Source organism: Mustela lutreola, chromosome 16 (genome assembly GCF_030435805.1).
Source record: "Mustela lutreola isolate mMusLut2 chromosome 16, mMusLut2.pri, whole genome shotgun sequence".
NCBI classification, from domain to species: domain Eukaryota; kingdom Metazoa; phylum Chordata; class Mammalia; order Carnivora; family Mustelidae; genus Mustela; species Mustela lutreola.
Genome location: NC_081305.1, coordinates 18,689,878 through 18,709,325, shown reverse-complemented (window position 1 = coordinate 18,709,325; position 19,448 = coordinate 18,689,878). Strand labels below are relative to the sequence as shown.

At 38.5% G+C, this 19,448-nt stretch overlaps 1 protein-coding gene across 7 annotated transcripts in view; it reads right to left on the bottom strand.

Annotated features, from left to right (window-relative positions):
* Positions 1-2,951: 2,951 nt before the first annotated feature.
* The window catches only part of TERB1 (telomere repeat binding bouquet formation protein 1), a 48,562-nt gene continuing 32,065 nt past the window's right edge, over positions 2,952-19,448 (bottom strand). For 4 of the 7 annotated variants that reach the window (XM_059151859.1, XM_059151862.1, XM_059151863.1 and 1 more), the window contains 6 exons: positions 16,703-17,052; positions 15,239-15,303; positions 14,579-14,674; positions 8,135-8,284; positions 7,767-7,832; positions 2,952-3,321 (listed from right to left, as the gene is read on the bottom strand). In XM_059151859.1, the coding sequence (XP_059007842.1) occupies positions 3,134-3,321; positions 7,767-7,832; positions 8,135-8,284; positions 14,579-14,674; positions 15,239-15,303; positions 16,703-17,052 (915 nt within the window). In that variant the 3' untranslated portion in view covers positions 2,952-3,133. Of the gene's footprint in view, positions 3,322-3,672; positions 3,711-7,766; positions 7,833-8,134; positions 8,285-14,578; positions 14,675-15,238; positions 15,304-16,702; positions 17,053-19,448 lie in introns of all 7 variants that reach the window. The other 3 variants (XM_059151864.1, XM_059151860.1, XM_059151861.1) reach the window with 3 other exon arrangements.

Below are 19,448 nucleotides of genomic sequence, written 5' to 3'. Positions count from 1 at the left end.
CAGGCCACATTTCCTTCTGGATACAGTTTATAAAGGCAAAGAAGTGGTCAGTGACTAAGCTCATAGGAGACATGACACTGTTCTGCTGAAGTAACTGGGGCTTATTAGCATGAAGGATAAAAGATGTAGAGGGAAAAGGGGAGTGATCTATCTTTGCCTTTCTTAAGGACTGGCATCTGGAAAAGAAATTCAACTTTTGTGGTTCTACAAAAGGTGCTTGAGGAAGGCACATTTCATTTTAATGTAAGGAGGAAATGACTATCAATTATTACCCTAAGTAGTAAATTCCCTGTTTCTGAGAATTTATGTAAAATCAAAGATAGCCAACAATGGACAGGTTGTTGTACATGAACTGTACAGCAGTTCATGCCTCTGGCAGCTAACTATAACTGAGGTCACCTCTAACTCCAAAGGTCTATCATTGTTAAAATCATTTTTTATCACCCATTGATTTGGCTAAGTCTGAATTCCTAAAGCCATACAGTTCTCTAAAGTGTCATCATTCTTTGGCTTTCCTTTTGATATGTCTTCATTTCTTATATTACCAAATATTTCCAATTGAAGGGGAAAAAAAAAAAGCAGCTTGTGTTAACCAAAAGATAGTCAAGGGTTAGGACAAAATTTCAATGTTTCAGAAGGCAATATAGTGGGACTCCTGGGTGGCTCGGTTGGTTAAGCGGCTGTCTTAGGCTCAGGTCATGATCCCAGCATCCTGGGATCGATTCCTGCATTGGGCTCCTTGCTCGGTGGGGAGCCTGCTTCTCCCTCTGACTTTGCCTGCCACTCTGTCTGCCTGTGCTCACACTCTCTCTCTCTGACAAATAAATAAAATACTTTTTTAAAAAGAAGGCAATATAGTATTGGTTCTTTTCTTTTCTTTTTATTACTATTATTTTTTAGAGGGGAAAGGGGCAGAGGGAGAGAATCTTAAGCTCCTTGCCCAGCAAGGAGCCCAATGCGGGGCTTGATCTCACAAACCCTGAGATCACGACCTGAGCTGAAACCAAGTGTTGGACACTCAACCGACTGAGCCACTCAGGTGTCCCAATATTGGTTATTTTATATACAGCTTCAATAACTGACACAAATCGATGTCTAAGCTATAGTATGTCATTCTTGGGGATGCTTCACTGAAGCAGTGTTTGATTTTCCTATTACATACATAATTTCTAATCAATAAAAGAACTATTACCTGAGACCCACTTGAAGTAGAAAAATACATTTAAGTCATATCTGGAATAGTAAGAAACAACTTCTGATTATCTAAACTGGTAAGGCTGAAGCAAAAGATAAAATGTTTTCCCTTTTGACCTAAAATAACTTGCATAAATCTTGAGAAGTACACATTGGAACAACCCACCGGACTATTTAAGTATTCCCCACAGTACTTAGGAAATACTGATAGATAATGGAGATAAATGGGCTAGATTCATTCACACTTTGGGCGCTTTAAGAATTTTCCTAATTGTAAATTATTCTTTCATTTAAAGGATATTTTGGATTTAAATAGAAGATTTTGTGCATATTGACTCTCTGGAATTTTCACAACAGATCAGAAAATAAAAAATTTAATAAAAATTCTGAGTTTAGGGGCGCCTGGGTGGCTCAGTAGGTTAAGGCCTCTGCCTTCGACTCAGGTCATGATTCCAGTGTCCTGAGATAGAGCCCCGCATTGGGCTCTCTGCTCAGCAGGGAGCCTGCTTCCTCCTCTCTCTGCCTGCCTCTCTGCCTACTTGTAATCTCTGTCAAATAAATAAATAAAATCTTTAAAAAAAAAATTCTGAGTTTATCCAAGTAGAAATAGTCGTGATGTGAAAAGACTAAAACTTATAGGAAAGGGGGCGCCTGGGTGGCTCAGTGGGTTAAGCCGCTGCCTTCGGCTCAGGTCATGATCTCAGGGTCCTGGGATCAAGTCCCGCATCGGGCACTCTGCTCAGCAGGGAGCCTGCTTCCCTCTCTCTCTCTGCCTGCCTCTCTGCCTACTTGTGATTTCTCTCTGTCAAATAAATAAATAAAATCTTTAAAAAAAAAAAAAAACTTATAGGAAAGGAACCTTTGGGACTGAAGAAATCTACAATGACATGAAGCAGTGAACTAATGGGTATATAAGTACAGATGAGCTTGCAGGCCCTGACACGTAATCACTTTGCCACAGCATAGCATTTTAAGTATAATACAGGCTGCAACAGCATCCTTTGGGGATCATGATAGGAATAAAAAAAGAATAAGAGTGCTCGCTTCGGCAGCACATATACTAAAAAAAGAATAAGAAAAATAGAAAATTGAGATAAAATAGTTTGGTTTCCCACTAAAAGAAAACTAACTTAAAAAAATGTTCTAAGCTTTTAAAAAGCAAAAGTAAATAAACATGCACCAAAAAGAAGTGTACCTGACTATAGAATTTGAGAGTATTCAAAGGAACTGCACAATCAGCCTTTGGAAGGGGAACATTTTAGTTAACAAAATGTCATACATTGATTTAATGTGTGGGAACTTCATTTGAACAGCTTGGGAAACTATTCTAAGTTCCAGGAAAGAACTTTCACTGGGTAAGAATACAATAAAATCCAAATGTCTCACATGGTATCCACCACAATATAATGTTAAATAATGTTTAAAAGGCTGATCATTTTATTTCTCTGACTTGTATTCCTTGAGCTTAAGGAAAAATAAAAGCATATTCCTACCTGAATGTTTGACCTCATAAATGAATTTTTGTCTTACTAAGCTACACGTTAAAAATGTTTGTTTTATGGGGCACCTGTGTGGCTCAGTGGGTTAAAGCCTCTGCCTTCGGCTCAGGTCAGAATCCCAGTGTCCTGGGATCGAGCCCCACATCGGGCTGTCTGCTCCGCAGAAAGCCTGCTTCCTCCTCTCTCTCTCTGCCTGCCTCTCTACCTACTTGTGATCTCTGTCTGTCAAATAAATAAATAAAATCTTTTAAAAAAATGTTTGTTTTATAAATTACTTTAATAATTTGATGAGATAGAGCATCACAAAAAGTATGTAATTAAAACAGTATTCCTGTTTTCAGATTTCCTGCTTCATGAGAGTTTAGAAGAGTATTTTAAATTGTGTTTTCTCAAGACATTGTATTTTAAGCGTTGAAACTAAAAACTGGCAAGTATTCCGATCAAGGAGCTGCATACTCGGGACGTTTGGTCAGCTTGTGGTATTTGTGAGCAAGGTCCACAGCCTTCCGTCCTTGCTGAAAGGGGAAAGACCACAAAATTAAATTCCAGTGATTTCCCATTTTCTTAACTCCATTGAAAAGGTAATTTATTTCTTCTTCAGTAAAGTTTTTACGAATTCTTCTTTTTTCTGTAATTAAGAAGAATTGTAGAATATATTAGTACTTGCTGAAAAAACGGATCTTCTTGAGACCCAAATAAGTGCTTAACTTTATTGTACGGATATGAACTATATAGTGAGAAAGCTTCCTGCCTGCACAACTCATCACAGAGAAATGCTTGTCAATTTTAAAAATTGAGTGCCTAGTATGAAGCTAGGCCTTATCATTCTGAATTCCTCAATAACTGTAACTTAATCCTATTGTAATAATACTTGCAATAATACTTGCAATATCTTTCAATCAAGAAACAAAAAAATTTATAAACATTTGATTTCTAAGTCTCTCAACATTCCTGTGAGGACAATTAACAAACAGCTTACCTATCTTACAGATACAGTCTTCCCAAAGGGCTCCATTACTTCATAGAATAAAAAAGAATATCAACACTTGTTACTTTAATTAACAGGCTTAATAAATATTTTAAAATAAGGGTCTTTTGAAATTCATTTTAAAAAGCACATTCACTACCTATATGGGTGCTCAGTTTGATTAAAACTCAAAAAATAGGGGCACCTGGGTGGCTCAGTGGGTTAAAGCATCTGCCTTTGGCTCAGGTCATGATCCCAGGGTCCGGGATCAAGCCCCACATAGGGCTCTCTGCTCAGTGGGGAGCCTGCTTCCTCCTCTCTCTCTGCCTACCTCTCTGCCTACTTGTGATCTCCATCTGTCAAATAAATAAATAAATAAATAAATATTTTAAAAAATTCTTCAAAAATAAATAAATGAATAAATAAATCTCAAAAAATAGGTGGCACGGGGGAAGGAAGTTTTCAACTATCTGGCTTTTAGGGATACTTTCTACAAAAAAAAGAATAAACAGTTGGTGTTTATTAGTATCTTCTGGTGATGATTACTAGGAAATAGTTTTCTTTGAAGTTTTTTCATTCATTGCTAATTCATGTTATTATTGTAGATAGATGCTGATAAGGAAGACTTTTTTTTGTATTTCCACTTAAGGCTGCTGCTACTTGAAACAGTTGTGCTGGGACAACCTTAGAAAATCTTGCCCTTGCGCAGGTCAAGACTGTTAGCTATTTATCTACCTCTCCTAGGACAGGAGCCATAGTTCAGATCTTTTAAAACAGAAACTAAAATCTTACCAACAGAAGGCTGAGAAATCAATAAAAGTAATGTCTGGTTATTACTTAATGGTATTACTTAGAATGCAAGATCCATGTAGGTAAGAATTTTTGTCTGTTTTGGTCACCACTGTATCCCAATGCCTAAAATAGTATCTGACACAATCTGACACATAGAAGAGGATCAATAAATATTTGTTGAAAGAAAGAATTCATTGGTAAAAAAAGTGCTTCAAAACTTATCAATGGGGGCACCTGCGTGGCTCAGTTGGTTAAGTGCCTTGTCTTTGGCTCAGGTCATGATCCCAGGGATCCAGCCCCACATCTCCTTCTCCCTTTGACATTCCCCCTGCTTGTGTTCTCTTTCTCTCTCTCTCAAATAAATAAATAAAATCTTAAAAAACAAACAAACAAACAAAAAAACTTATCAATGAAGTTACTCCTTACTTTTGGGTCTACTGAAAAACTGTTGTTTTCCAAGAAGTACATGATTTCAACTTCATTGCTAAATGATTTGAACTCATAATCGGGACTGGACAGGTTGTTATAACACTCAGGATACGAGCATCTGGAAGTTGTTCATAGTCAATTTCCACTTTTCTAATCAAGCTGACATTTCACTGACTCCTACATATGTGCCCAATTCCTCAAAGGTTACTGCAGCAGAATACAGAATACAGCAGTCTAGAAGGAGGAAGCAGCTCTACCCCACAGGGCTCCCTTCTGTGGCTTCTTTAGTGTTCCTCTTGTATTTTTTCTTTTAAAGATTTTTATTTATTTATTTGACAGAGATGACAAGCAGGCAGAGAGGTAGGAGGGGGGGCGGGAAGCAGGCTCCCTGCTGAGCAGAGAGCCCAATGTGGGGCTCAATCCCAGCACCCTGGGATCATGACCTGAGCTGAAGGCACAGGCTTTAACCCACTGAGCCACCAGGCGCCCCAAGTATGTTCCTCTTATATTGATCAGGTACTTGGAAAGAGTAGGGGAAAGGAGGAAAGAAGGCTCAGTTCTAGAGACCCTTATTTTTCAAACCCTCTTAAGATACCAGTCCATTCTGGGGGCGCCTGGGTGGCTCAGTGGATTAAGCCTCTGCCTGCAGCTTGGGTTGTGATCCCAGGGTCCTGGGATCGAGCCCCACATTGCATGGGGCTCTCTGCTCAGCGGGGAGCCTGCTTCTTCCTCTCTCTCTGCCTGCCTCTCTGCCTACTTCTGATCTCTGTCTGTCAAATAAATAAATAAAATCTTAAAAAAAAAAAAAAAGTACCAGTCCATTCTGAACGAGAGCCTAGGCTCTTTAATGCTTAGATGTTGCAATGGTCTCTTCTTAAAAGGATGGTTTAAAATTTGAATGTAACCTACAACCAAACAAATGGTCATAAATGTCTCTCAAAAAGAAAGGGAAATCAAGTGGGTGGGAAATGGCAACATATCCAAAATTCCTAGCCTACTTGAAAGATATAAGACCAATCTATACCATACCTCCTCAAGATGCCTTTCTAAATTCTAAAAAAAGCAGCAGCCCAAATTATTAACTATTTGCTTTAAGCTAAAGAATTTTAACTTATAAAAAAGATGTAATTATTTATGAGCTGGACATCACTTAACAGTATTAAGGATTCCTCTGTAAAATCAATGTATAACCCTAATTATGTACATTTCATGAGGCTCTACAAATGAGTTTACTATGTAAAATGATTATAGGATATAATTTTGGTTATTATACATTTGTTTTTAAGTCATGTTGTTGAAAAGAAATCCATTATTAATTTGATGCCAACTCCTTGTCACAACCAATTTTCCCAAATGCAACATGTTTCTATGGAAAAGTAACCATTTTCTAACAGTTTCTACAGGAAATATTTCTTCAAAAAGTGGACTGCTCTACATGAGTACTGTACTTAATTTTTTTTTTAAAGATTTTATTTATTTATTTTACAGAAAGAAATCACAAGTAGATGGAGAGGCAGGCAGAGAGAGAGAGAGAGGGAAGCAGGCTCCCTGCTGAGCAGAGAGCCCGATGTGGGGCTCTATCCCAGAACCCTGAGATCATGACCTGAGCCGAAGGCAGCGGCTTAACCCATTGAGCCACCCAGGCGCCCCTGTACTTAATTTTAAATTGCATGCAGAACTTTAAACTTAGAAAAAGACCCAGCCATAAAAAGTAAATTTGAGGGGCACCTGGCTTGGCTCAGTCTGATAGAGCATGTGACTCTTGATCTTGGGGTTTTGCTTTGGAGCCCCATGTTGGATGTAGAGATAACTTAAAAAAATAAAAATCTTTTTTTTTTTTTAATTTTATTTATTTGTCAGGGAGAGAGAGAAAGAGAATGCACAAGCAGGGGGAGCAGCAGGCAGAAGGAGAAGCAGGCTCCCAGTAGGGAGCCTGATGTGGGGCTTGATCCCAGGGCCCTGAGATCATGACCTGAGGTAAAGGCAGATACTCAACCGACTGAGCCACTCAGCTGCCCCCCACCAACAAAAAAAAAAATCTAAAAAAGTAAATCTGAAACTTCTTTTAAGGCTTTGGAAGTGAAAATGGTAAGTAAAAGTATATGGTAAAACATTCCCATATGTATCAAGTCTAAATATCTTTGCAATAAATGACAGAATAACACTATAGATGTTACTAAATTCCAGGTTATTTTGACAAGTAAGATTATTCAACTGCTTATTCTTACTCTGCAGATATTAATTCCATATGAAGATAATAAAATGATAACATTTTTTAAGTCTCCATAATAAATTTGGAATGGTGATAAACCCGAAACATTAACCTGTAGTTAAATAAAAATTCCAATAAATTAACTCATCATTTAAGAAGTATTTTGATTTTTAAGGAGGGTTCTATTTGTCTCTTCAGTTCTGATGGTATAAAGTGCTGTAGTTATGAACCAAAACCTTCTGCAAAATCTTTCTGAAGCACTTACTCATAGGAGAATAATTTTGTTCTTAAAATAGAAATGTGATCCAGAGGATAGACTAGGGGCTTATGAAAAAAGACAGGCTTGCATTTGAATGTAAGCTCTGTCATTTGCCAATTTCTTATACCTTAAAGTGGGAATAAAATAAAACCTACCTTATAATATTACAAGAATTAAAGGAAATGTCTATAAAACATGTAACATACAGTAAGTGCTTAATAAATGTTAGTTTCCTCCTGCATCTTCCCCTGCTGGCAAGAAATGAGGAAAGCAACATGAGGAAGGAAAGTGAAAAGTTCCTTCTTAGGAACTACGGCCCTCACTGACGATGAGACCGAGAACAATTCTTCAACTGTCCTCTTTTTCTCAGAACTATATGCAATTTAGGTTTATTTAAAAATTAAATATATTCACTTATTTCTCCAGAGGCAGTAGATTCATGACTGAGTTGTCGTCTTCTACGTGGGGTCAGCAGAATTTCTGAAAAATACAGAAGACATTTAGAATACTTACAGTATCAATCTGAGTAAGAGCACATCAATTCCATAAGTATGGTATTCCCCCCACCCTTCTAATGGGAATCCTTAGATGGATTAGGAAGAATTTTTAAACCACCAGAGACTAAATCTGTTCCCTGGGTATATCTTAAAACACTGGTTTCTCAGAGATATTTTCTTTACAACATTATTTTGCCCTCTAACTTTTTAACATATTTAATGTTCTAGATCACAGTTCAGAAGGTATAGTCATAATTATAGTTTCAAAGCTGCTGAATTAATTACTTTTGTTACAGATAAGTGATTTCCTTAGTTCACTTTTATATCTGTCTTCAGCTTCCACAATGACTTTATGACGATCACATTGGTATGGGCAAGAGTGCAAGAGCTTGCTAAAATTTCGGCTATTCAGGGATTTTCCTACTGCTATGCAACCTAAAAGAAAACAAATTAAAATGATATATAGATATTACAAAATATCAAATAACAAAAATCAATGAAAACAAATATCTTTATGATGGTAACTGACGTGAAATCAGGAACTTAATTTTAAGTATGTCAAGAAGCTCAGTCACAGGAGAGATTAAAGACAACAGATACAATACAGTGAAGTAAGTGTTATAATAGAGGTGTCAATAGTTAGAGTGATATATAAAAAGACCACCTAGCTTGGTTAGGTTCTGAGCAGGAGTCACTATAGGGAAGATAACCAAAAGAAGTGGCTTTTATGCCCAGTTGTCTTTTTTCCTCCCAATGTTTTATTATGGAAAATTTCAAACACAAAAGAGTAAGGGGAAAGTATAATGAACTTCCACATTTCCATCATTCACCTTTAATAATTATTAAGTCATGCTCAGTCATATTTTGCCTTCAATCCACTTACTCTGCTCTGTCCTCCATGTATACACTGGATTATGGAGCCTGGAACTGGCATTTAAGTATCATTTCATCTGTGTCCCTAACAGAGAAGGGCTCCTTTTTCCAAATACACAAAACCATCATCAAGCCTAAAAAAATTATGCCTAACATAATCTAATATCTAGTCAGGGTTCAAATTTCCCCATCATTTCAAAACTTTTATTTTATTTTATTTTAAAGATTTTATTTATTTATTTGACAGAGATCACAAGTAGGGATCATGACCTGAGCAGAAGGCAGAGGCTTTGACCCACTAAGCCACCCAGGCGCCCCAAAACTTTTTTTTTTTAAGATTTTATGTATTTACTTGACAGAGGGAGACACAGAAAGAGAGGGAATACAAGCAGAGGGAGCAGGAGAGAGAGAAGGGAGCTCTATGTGGGCCTCGATCCCAGGACCCCGGGATCATGACCTGAGCCTAAGATAGCTGCTTAATGACTGAGCAACCCAGGCGCCCTTAAAACTTTCTTTTTACAGTTTGTTTAAACTGTGATCCAAGAAGGTTCTTCAGTACATTCAGTTGAAATGTCACTTGAGTTTCTTTAACTCTATCAATTTTCCTCTCTTCCTCCTTCTCATTTACTTGATATAGACACTGGGTCATTTATATTGGAGCTACTCCAAGCCTAGGTTTTAAGGATTTTATGCTAGTTAGACGCTTTAAAACATTCCTGGGTATCCGATAAACTAGCAATTAGATCTGAACGACTGATAATATTCAGATTCAACTGGGTTTTTTAAGATCTATTTTATTTTTAAAGATTTTCTTTATCTGAGAGAGAGCCAGCGAGTGAAGGAATACGAGTGGGGGGTGGGATAGAGGGAGAGGGACAAGCGGACTCCCTGCTGAGCGAGAAGCCCTGCAGGGCTCAATCCCGAGACTCTGAGATCATGACCTGAGCCAAAGGCAGATGCTAAACTAACTAAGCCACTGGGGCGCCCCTATTTCATTTTATTTTAGAGAGAGAAAAAGAGAGGGATAAGGGGAAGGGGTCAGGGGAAAGAATCTCCAAGCAGACTCCAGCCAAGCACAGAGGCTGATATAGAGCTTTATCCCATGACCTTGAGATCATGATCCAAGCAGAAACCAAGAGTCAGATGCTCAACCGACTAAGCTACCCAGGCGCTCAGATTCAACTGTTTTTAGTAGAGCTCCTCACAGGCAGTCTTGAGGACTTCTTACTTAATCATATTAAGAAGTACATACAGTCTCTCTCTCTCTTCTTTGAATGCTAAGATTGACCAGTAGGTTCAGGTGATGTTAGCCACTTCCATCCATTATAAAGTTTCCCATCTGCCAGTCACCTAATGGCCCACTCCAAAAGGGCTAGAAGTTAGGCAGAAAGCTGGCTAGGATGAGGACATTACAAATACAATGAACATGTGCAAAAGCACAAAAAAGTGAAAAAGCGTAACATGTTCAGATGATTTTAGGTACTTTGGTGTGGCTGGAGAGAAATGTGGGAGTAAAGTTGAAACTAGTGAAGGTTGCAGGGGCCATATAAGAATGGTCTTGAAAGCCACACCAAGTATATCTACTCCAAGTATATCTACTCCAAGTCAGTGGGGAGGAGCTAATGGATATTTATTAAGCAGGGAAACGACTTTCATTTGTCTCATAGAAAGCTTAGGTGAAGATAAGAGGATCAGTTAAGGGGTTACTTCAATAGTCCAGCATATAAATGAAGGGATTCTGAAACAGGACATTTACAGAGAGAATGTAGAGATTCCTGACGTAAAAATTGGTGAATGATGAGCTGTTAGGGTAAGGGAAAAACTAAGGATAATTCTTAAGTACTTTGACAGTTGACTGAATGACAAAGTTTGGAATAAGCATGGCAACTTTCTGGCAGACTTAAGAAGACAAATATGCAATAAAATTTAACAAGTGGAAGCAGAACAAAATTCCACAAAAATTTAAAAGCCAGGCAGAGAGTTTGAATCAATGAGTTACAAAGAAGCACTGAGGGTTCCTTAGCTTGATGACTTGATAAAAAGCACATGTTAGAGAAGTTAACAGCAACATACACATCATATATATATATAGTGTTTTTTTTTTTTTTAAGAAATTGGATTTACTAGGTAAAGGGTTTTTATTTATTTATTTATTTTAAAAAATATTTTATTTATTTGTTTCACAGACAAAGATCACAAGTAGGCAGAGAGGCAGGCAGAGAGAGAAGGGGAAGCAGGCTCCCTGCCGAGCAGAGAGCCTGATGCGGGGCTCGATCCCAGGACCCTGGGATCATGACCTCAGGTGAAGGCAGAGGCTTTAACCCACTGAGCCACCCAGATATTGTTTTAAATACATCAAGCTTAAAGTAAAAACAAGATACTGAATAATGTCCTGGATATAGCTGGAAGTGGAGGAATGAGGCTATAACTGGTTCAAGGTAGAAGCAAAGTATAGAGACACAGATTTGAAAATCAGTAAAATGATAGCTGATGCCACCCAAGTAATTGTTGCAATGGCGCTGAGAAAGTGCTACAGAGTATGTCTTGGGGGAAATAATGGTAGAAACTTGGCAGAAAGAGAGAGATAAAGTAATGAAGGTGATAAAATGGAGTGGTTTTTAGACTTTTTGAGGTAAGGATTGAGATCTATTCATCTTTGATACCCATGCTACCATGGAAGAAACACTCCCTAAGTATCCATGAAATGAATGAGTCATCATTAAAGAAAGGAACTAAGAGAAAACCATCTCAAACAAAGTAAGGGATGAAATGGAGTTAATGGTTATAGAGCACCCACACTGCCCTCTGACATACATCAGATCAGAAGTTCCCAAACTTTCCCAGTTCATGGCATCCTTAAGTTCTTGGTGATTTTTTATGGCACCCCTGGGTCAAAAGAAATACTGATTTGCCTGTTAAGTCCAAAACAATTTAATAAGCATTTATGTTCTAATAACTTAGTAGCCATTTGAAAAGATAATATACCTAAATTGAAAATAATAGGGGCACCTGGGCAGCCAAGTTGATTGGGTGTCTGACTCTTGATTTTGGCTCAGGTCAGAATCTTAGGGTCATGGGGTCAAACCCTGAGCTGGGCTCCATACACAGTGCAGAGTGTTCTTGTTCCTCTCCCTTTTCTCCTCCCCCTCTCGCAAGCGCTCTCTTTCCTCTCTCAAATAAATAAGGAAGTAAAATTAGGGGTGCCTGGGTGACTCAGTCAGTTAAGCATCTACCTTCTGCTCAGGTCATGATCCCAGGGTCCTGGGACCCAGGCCCATGTCAGGTTCCCTGAGTCTACTTGCTCTTCTCTCTCTGACTCCTCTCACCCTAATCATGCTTAGGCACACTCTCTCTCTCTCAAATAAATAAAATCTTTTTTTTTAAAAAAAAAATTTATTTATTTATTTTTCAGAGGGAGAGCGAGAGCGAGCACAGGCAGACAGAGTGGAAGGCAGAGTCAGAGGGAGAAGCAGACTCCCCGCGGAGCAAGGAGCCCGATGTGGGACTCGATCCCAGGGGGATCATGGGATCATGACCTGAGCCGAAGGCAGCTGCTTAACCAACTGAGCCACTTAAAGTTAAAAAAAGAACATAATATTTAGATTTCATTCTTATTAACCACAATTATTCCTAACGGGATATTTGCATCTATTAGATACAGCACAACTTCTCAAACCTTGGAATCTGACACTGCCACCCTCATTTCCTGTTCCCTATTATTTTCATGCAGTGCTTGCTTTTTATCACAACCACTGAAAGCCCAACTCCACAAAGACATCATCATGGGGAATGTAGTGCAATCTAATGCTGAAACTCTAAATGACTTTGAGCTAGCAGTGCCTGTGGTATCCAAAAAATGTTAGCTATTTTGCATTTCACTTAAAATGTAAAGTATTATGTAGTGCCCTTTTGAGTTCATAGCATAGCTCCAGGGAGCACAGGTGGATGATCTGGGAAGTGTGTCTTCAACTACTGAGAGGAGGGGCGCCTGGGTGGCTCAGTGGGTTAAGCCGCTACCTTCTGCCTTCGCTACCTTCTGTCTTCTGCTCAAGTCATGATCTCAGGGTCCTGGGATCAAGTAAGGCTCCGCAGGGAGCCTGCTTCCCTCTCTCTCTCTGCCTGCCTCTCTGTCTACTTGTGATCTCTCTCTGTCAAATAAATAAATAAAATCTTAAAAAAAATACTTATAAACTACGGAGAGGAGAGGACTTCAAGGAACGGCAGTCAACAGTGCAGAAATACCATAAAGGATAAGAATTTTTTATTTTATTTTTTAATTTTTATTTTTTAAGATTTTATTTACTTATTTGACAGAGATCACAAATAGGCAGAGGGGGCAGGCAGAGAGAGAGGAGGGGAAGCAGGCTCCCTGCTGAGCAGAGAGCCCAATGCCGGGGGTGGGGGGTGGGGGGAAGAGGGTGGAGGGATGGGGGGGTTGGGGGGGTGGGGGTGTCAATCCCAGGACCCTGAGACCATGACCTGGGCTGAAGGCAGAGGCTTTAACCCACTGAGTCACTCAGGTGCCCCAAGGATAAGAATTTTTTAGAAGTCTTTGGTTTTGGCACAAAAAAAGAGACTTCAGGAAATCTTTAGCATTTAAGTTTAGTAGAATGGCACTAAAAGAAGCCAAAGTGCAGGGAGTTAAGAAGGGAATTAATATAATGAAAGAGAAAGGAGAAAGAGCAGGTATCTGATAATGAATGATGGAAGAAAGAATAGATGAATACTCAAAGAGACAGCAAGTCACATCAAGTATTTAATATTCTCTTTTTTTTAAATTTTTAACTTTTTTAAGATTTTTTTTTTATTTGACAGAGAGATCACAAGTAGACAGAGCAGCAGGCAGAGAGAGGGGGGACGCAGGCTCCCCGCTGAGCAGAGAGCCCGATGGGGGTCTCAATCCCAGGACCCTGAGATCATGACCTGAGCTGAAGGCAGAGGCTTAACCCACTGAGCCCACAGGTGCCCATCCCCCCCTCTTTTTAAAGTTTTTATTTATTTAAGTAATCTCTACACACAACGTGAGGCTCAAACCCACAACCCTGAGATCAAGTGTCTCATGCTCCTCCAAATGAGCCAGCCAGGTGCCCTTAGATTTTTCTTTTTTGGATAAAGAGAAACGAACATAGTTTAAGGTGGGCCAAAAGGAGTTAATTAATAGAAAGGTAAGGAAAAGAAACATTTCACAAGTATTAAAATGGGGAGGAAAAAAGAAATGGGATTCTGATTATAGCTAGATAGAGCTAATTTTAGAGTCATAGAGACAAACTCTACATCCAAGACTAAAGAACAGTGTTATTTCAAGCCTACTATAGAATAGCCTCAATTTTGCCCATAGAGCAGAGTGTGACACCAAAAAACGAAGTATCAGGGTATGGAGGAGAAGGGGCTGGGTTAAGCACTGTGGCACATTTACAGGGGCCTTGCAGAAAAAATAAAATAATGGGGCATGGAACACTAGAAACGTATATACATTAAATAAAGACATAAAAATAGATGTTGTTTAATACTTAATGTCTTATGTTTAGAGCATTATCCAGAATACATACCTATTGGCTCTCTGAGAATATAAAAAACGTTTACCTAACTCAGAGAAGTTAAACTTGTAGATGTTATTCAGACAAAAATATAATAATAAAGTATTAAAGTATTAGCTACGGTGATTCATATAAACAAATAATGGAAGCACAGGCAAATGCAGATAAGTATTGATCTGAATGTTTAATGATGTTCCAGATCATTATTTTTCCAAAGGAAATAAAGTTTAAATCACATAGGCAGAACTACTACAAATCCTAGTTGACTAATATCATACAAAGTTTAATTGCAAAACAACTGTAATTAAAGAATATTTACCTGAGCATCTGTACTTTAACATTTTGGAATGATTGTTACTTGCTAGAAAACTGATGACTTCTTTATTTATTATATCTGAACATAATGTAAATGGATCTGGAAAAAAAAACTGCAACATGTAAGGTTCTTCTGATTAATGAAAATTGATTAATGAAAAGGACCTGACATTTACACAATATATTAATTCTCAAGATTCTCATCAACTTTAGCACAGTACTACATATACAGTCACCCTGGTAGATAAATAGAAAGGTTCTGGTTACCAGTAAAAGGTGACTGAGGCACTTACACCAGAAACAGAGTCAAAGGTGTGGCTTATATGCTAGAGGGGAAATATATCAATGTACATTTTTTTTTTAAAGTATAGATTGCTCTAGGCAGTATAGACATTTTTTTAAAAGATTTTATTTAGTTATTTGACAGAAAAAGATCACAAGTAGGCAGAGAGGCAGGCAGAGAGAGAGGAGGAAGCAGGCTCCCTGCTGAGCAGAGAGCCGGATGCGGGACTCCATCCCAGGACCCTGAGATCATGACCTGAGCCGAAGGCAGAGGCTTTAACTCACTGAGCCACCCAGGTGCCCTCAATGTACATTTTTATTTGTATTAGTCACCTAAATATGTTTTCTTAAAAACTCAAAGAAGAAATATTTTTAAACATACCTGTTACTGGTAACTGCTGCTTTCTATTTTTGACAACGGGAACTGGATGTTTAAAAACACGGTCACTAAAAGAAAATAGACACCAAATATTTAAAAGTAAAGATACTGTTTGGTGTATGGACAAATGTTTCTGTAGGCAGTGGTGCAATTCTGGGTATTTGGCAGCCAGAAGGAGATGGAACCAGGGTCTACCAAAGTCTATCAAATTCTGCCAAAGTAGCGTTTGTAATGGTTATAGCCTCCTTTCCAAAAATGGCATTAAATAAGACTCTGGGGAACCTTGGTGGCTTAGCTGGTTGAGCATTTGCCTTGGCTCGGGTCATGATCCCAGAGTCCAGGGCTCAAAGTCCATGTCGGGATCGAGCACCACATACAGCTCCCTGCTTGGTGGGGAGTCTGCTTCTCCCTCTTCCCTTCAACCTGCTTGTGCTCACTCATTCTCAAATAAATAAATAAAATCTTAAAAAAAAAAATAAACAAACCACAAGACACCAAAGGGCAATACCACTGATGCCAGCAGAAACATGGGAAAAATAAGTTTTGCAAGAGGAAAACATGGGGCACTTGGCTGGCTCTTGATCTCAAGGTCATGGGTTTGAGCCCCGAGTTGGGTATAGAGATTAATGAAATAAATACATAAACTTAAAAAAGGAAAGAGGAAAACAGGAAAGAACGAGGAAGTGAGGGGAGGAGAGAACAGAATCAGAAAGCAATAAGGTTGGCCCAAGAACATATGGCAATGCTTTCCGGTTCCACATTCCTAAGAAATTAATTTAAAACTGACATCAAGAACAGTTATGCAAAGGAAAAAAAGGAGTTGTGATGATGTAATCCATCTCCCTAATATCCTGCTCACCCTGCAACCTTCCCAGAATATAGCAGCATACTCTTCAGTTTCCTACCTGGCACAGTAACCTTTAGAGGAGAGAATATAAGTAAGGCTTTAAGAAAGGTGACAATCCCAGGTCTGAACCCATAAGCTACCAGAGGGAGAAGGGACATCAGCTAGAGGTGAGATGCAAGGAACAAGTGAAAAGGTAAGCCTAAACCAGATTTTTAGCACATACTACTCCCTTTTATCAAATTAAATTTAGAAACTGGTTTTTGCTACATTGTTAATGGATTACTAATGTGCACACTGTTACTTCAGGTATAGGGTTTCAGGTTAAGTTTTCTGAATATTCTTTCTAAAATTCAAATCTGACGTCACTCAATTTAAAATCCTCAGTGGCTCCCGTGTCCTATGAGGGAAAACTGAAAATTCTGAGTGTGAAATTCAAGGCCCTATTGAACTGGCCTATACCTTCCCATCCAAACTCCATTGTCAACATTTCCATTCAGAGTCCTCCCAAGACCATATTTTATCATTTCTGTATCCAAGGGTTTAACAGAGTGGCACAGAGTACTGCACAAAAAAATACTTGAATAAATACATAAAAGTTAGAAACAATTATTAAACTATACCTTGATTGAGAAACAGAATTCTTTTTTTCAAAAGTTGTTCCTTCCTGTAGATTTTGATTATAGCTTGAATTGGCTTTACATAAATTCTTATTTTGCCCACTCTCCCTATAACAAGCAGTAACTGGATTTGCACTCTTTAACACGGTCTTCATTTGGTGATCATTTGTACATGCTGTAGACAGAAGTCCATGGGATTGGTAACTCTGAAGCTTTCTAGACTTGCTTTTATCTTTATCTTCTGCTGTAGGACCTCTGCCAATACTATCGGCATGGAGGTGTTTCAATGTATTTTGAATATTTATGTTCATAGATGAAACATTATGCTTATCTTTTTCTCTTTGTAGTTTTTCCTATAATGTAAAAATGACAAGTGAAGAATCTCAAAATAATCCATTTGCTTTATAATTCAATTTATACTCTCTTTAAATAATGTAAGGAAAGTTCATGACTGCCAATAGAATATACATAGTAAATGGGACTATTTACATTAGAAGAAAAAGGAATATATTTAATAAATGATCTGGCGACAACTGGGTAGTCATCTGGGGAAAAAATAAATTGGATCCCTATCTCAGAATTTACACAAAAATAAAGTCAAAATGAGCTAAATATTGTTTTGTAAAAAAATGCAATGATTGTTTCAAAAAAGAAAACAGTATTTTTTTAAAAGATTTTATTTATTTATTTGACAGAGAGAAATTACAAGTACACTGAGAGGCAGGCAGAGAGAGAGAGAAGGAAGCAGGCTCCCTGCTGAGCAGAGAGCCCGATGCGGGACTTGATCCCAGGACCCTGAGATCATGACCTGAGCCGAAGGCAGCGGCTCAACCCACTGAGCCACCCAGGTGCCCCAGAAAACAGTATTTTAACACTATTAAGGGGAAGAAGACTTTTCTAAATATCACAAAGAATAAATAAATCATAAAAGAAAAAACCAAAATATTTTTTCAAAATTCTGCTACAGACCAAGAACAATGTGGGTGGGTGGGGGAGGAACTCAGAAGAAAAAAGGGCCAGAAGCCAAATGATATTCAACACAAAGAATATGTATGTTATGCACAAAGAATATGTATGTTATGTCTTGGGGTATGATTTTTCTATTTACATTTGTAAAAAGCTGCTACAATGAAATATGAAAAAGATTAATGATAGTATAGAAAAATAGGAAAAGGAGATGAACAGTTAACAGGAAAGGAAATATAAATAGCTCTTAAACATATGAAAAAATGCTCCATCCCACTTGGAATAAGAGAAATAAAACCACACAGAGACAGCATTCATCTAGGAAACTGGCAAAGATCAAAAGGGCACATGGAAACAGTCTTATACGTTTATGGGTGGGAGTATAAATTGTACAACCTCTATAGAGAAATAATTTGACATTATCTTTTATAATAAAAGCTGTGCATATCTTCAAAAAAAATCCTATAGGTATACTCGTGTAAAGGTAAGCACATCTTACTTTTATGTGAAAGTACTCAGGTAAATGCAAAATGTTAATGTTATTAACCGCAACACTGTTTGTAATTGCCAAAAGTTGGAAATAACCTACATGCTCAAAAGAGAGATCCACCAAAAAACTGTTCTCCAACTGTAAATAAAGAATAAAGCAGGTACCTGGCAGGCTCAGTTGGTAGAACATGTAACTCTTGATCTCAGGGTCCTGAGTCCAAACCCCACATTGGGCATGGAGCCTACTTTAAAAAAAACATTTTTTCCTTAGGGGTGTGCCTGTGTGGCTCAGCCAGTTGGGCATCCAACTCTTGATTTCAGCTCTCTTGGTTATCTCAGGGTTCTCAGACTGAGTCCTGGGTAGGTCCCACACTCAGCAAGGAATCTGTTTGGAATTCTCTCTCCCTCTCCTTCTGCCCCACCCCCGAAACTTTCTCTTTCTCTAAAATAATAAATCTGTAAAGAAAAAATTTTTTTAAGATTTTTATTTATTTGACAGAGAGAGAGCGATCACAAGTAGGCAGAGAGGCAGGCAGAGGGGGAGGGAGAAGCAGGCTCCCTGCTGAGCAGAGAGCCTCATGTAGGGCTCCATCCCAGGACCCTGAGATCACCCGAGCCGAAGGCAGAGGCTTAACCCACTGAGTCACCCAGGCACCCCTTTAAAATTTTTTTAAAGGAGGGCATCTGGGTGGCTCAGTGGGTTAAGCAACTGCCTTCGACTCAGGTCATGATCCTGGAGTCCCAGGATCAAGTCCCACATCAGGCCCTCTGCTCACCAGGGAGCCAGCTTCTCCCTCTGCCCCTTGCCCCTTTCATGCTCGCTTTCTCTCTCTCTCAAATAAATAAAATCCTTTAAAAAAAAATTTTTTTTAGGAGCCACCCAGGTGCCATTAAAAAAATTTTTTTAAAGGATTTTATTTATTTGAGAGAGAGCAAGAACGAGAGAAAGAGAGTGCAGGCACACACATAACCTAGGAGTGGAGGGGCAGAAGGAGAGGGAAAATCAGGCTCTCCACTGAGCAGGGAGACCAATAAGGGGCTCAATCCCAGGACCCTGGGATCATGACCTGAGTCAAAGGCAGATGCTTAATGGACTGAGCCACCCAGGTGCCATTAAAAAATTTTTTTTTAAATATAGAGAGATAAGTAAATAGGCAAACAAACAAAGAGGGCTTTCGGTAAATATGATGAATTTAACAACACTATTTATTTTTGGTCCTTCCAAGAAAACCAATTAAAGAACAGTTTTCAAAAAGACATAAATGCACAAGGACAAGGAGAAATGAAAGAAGAA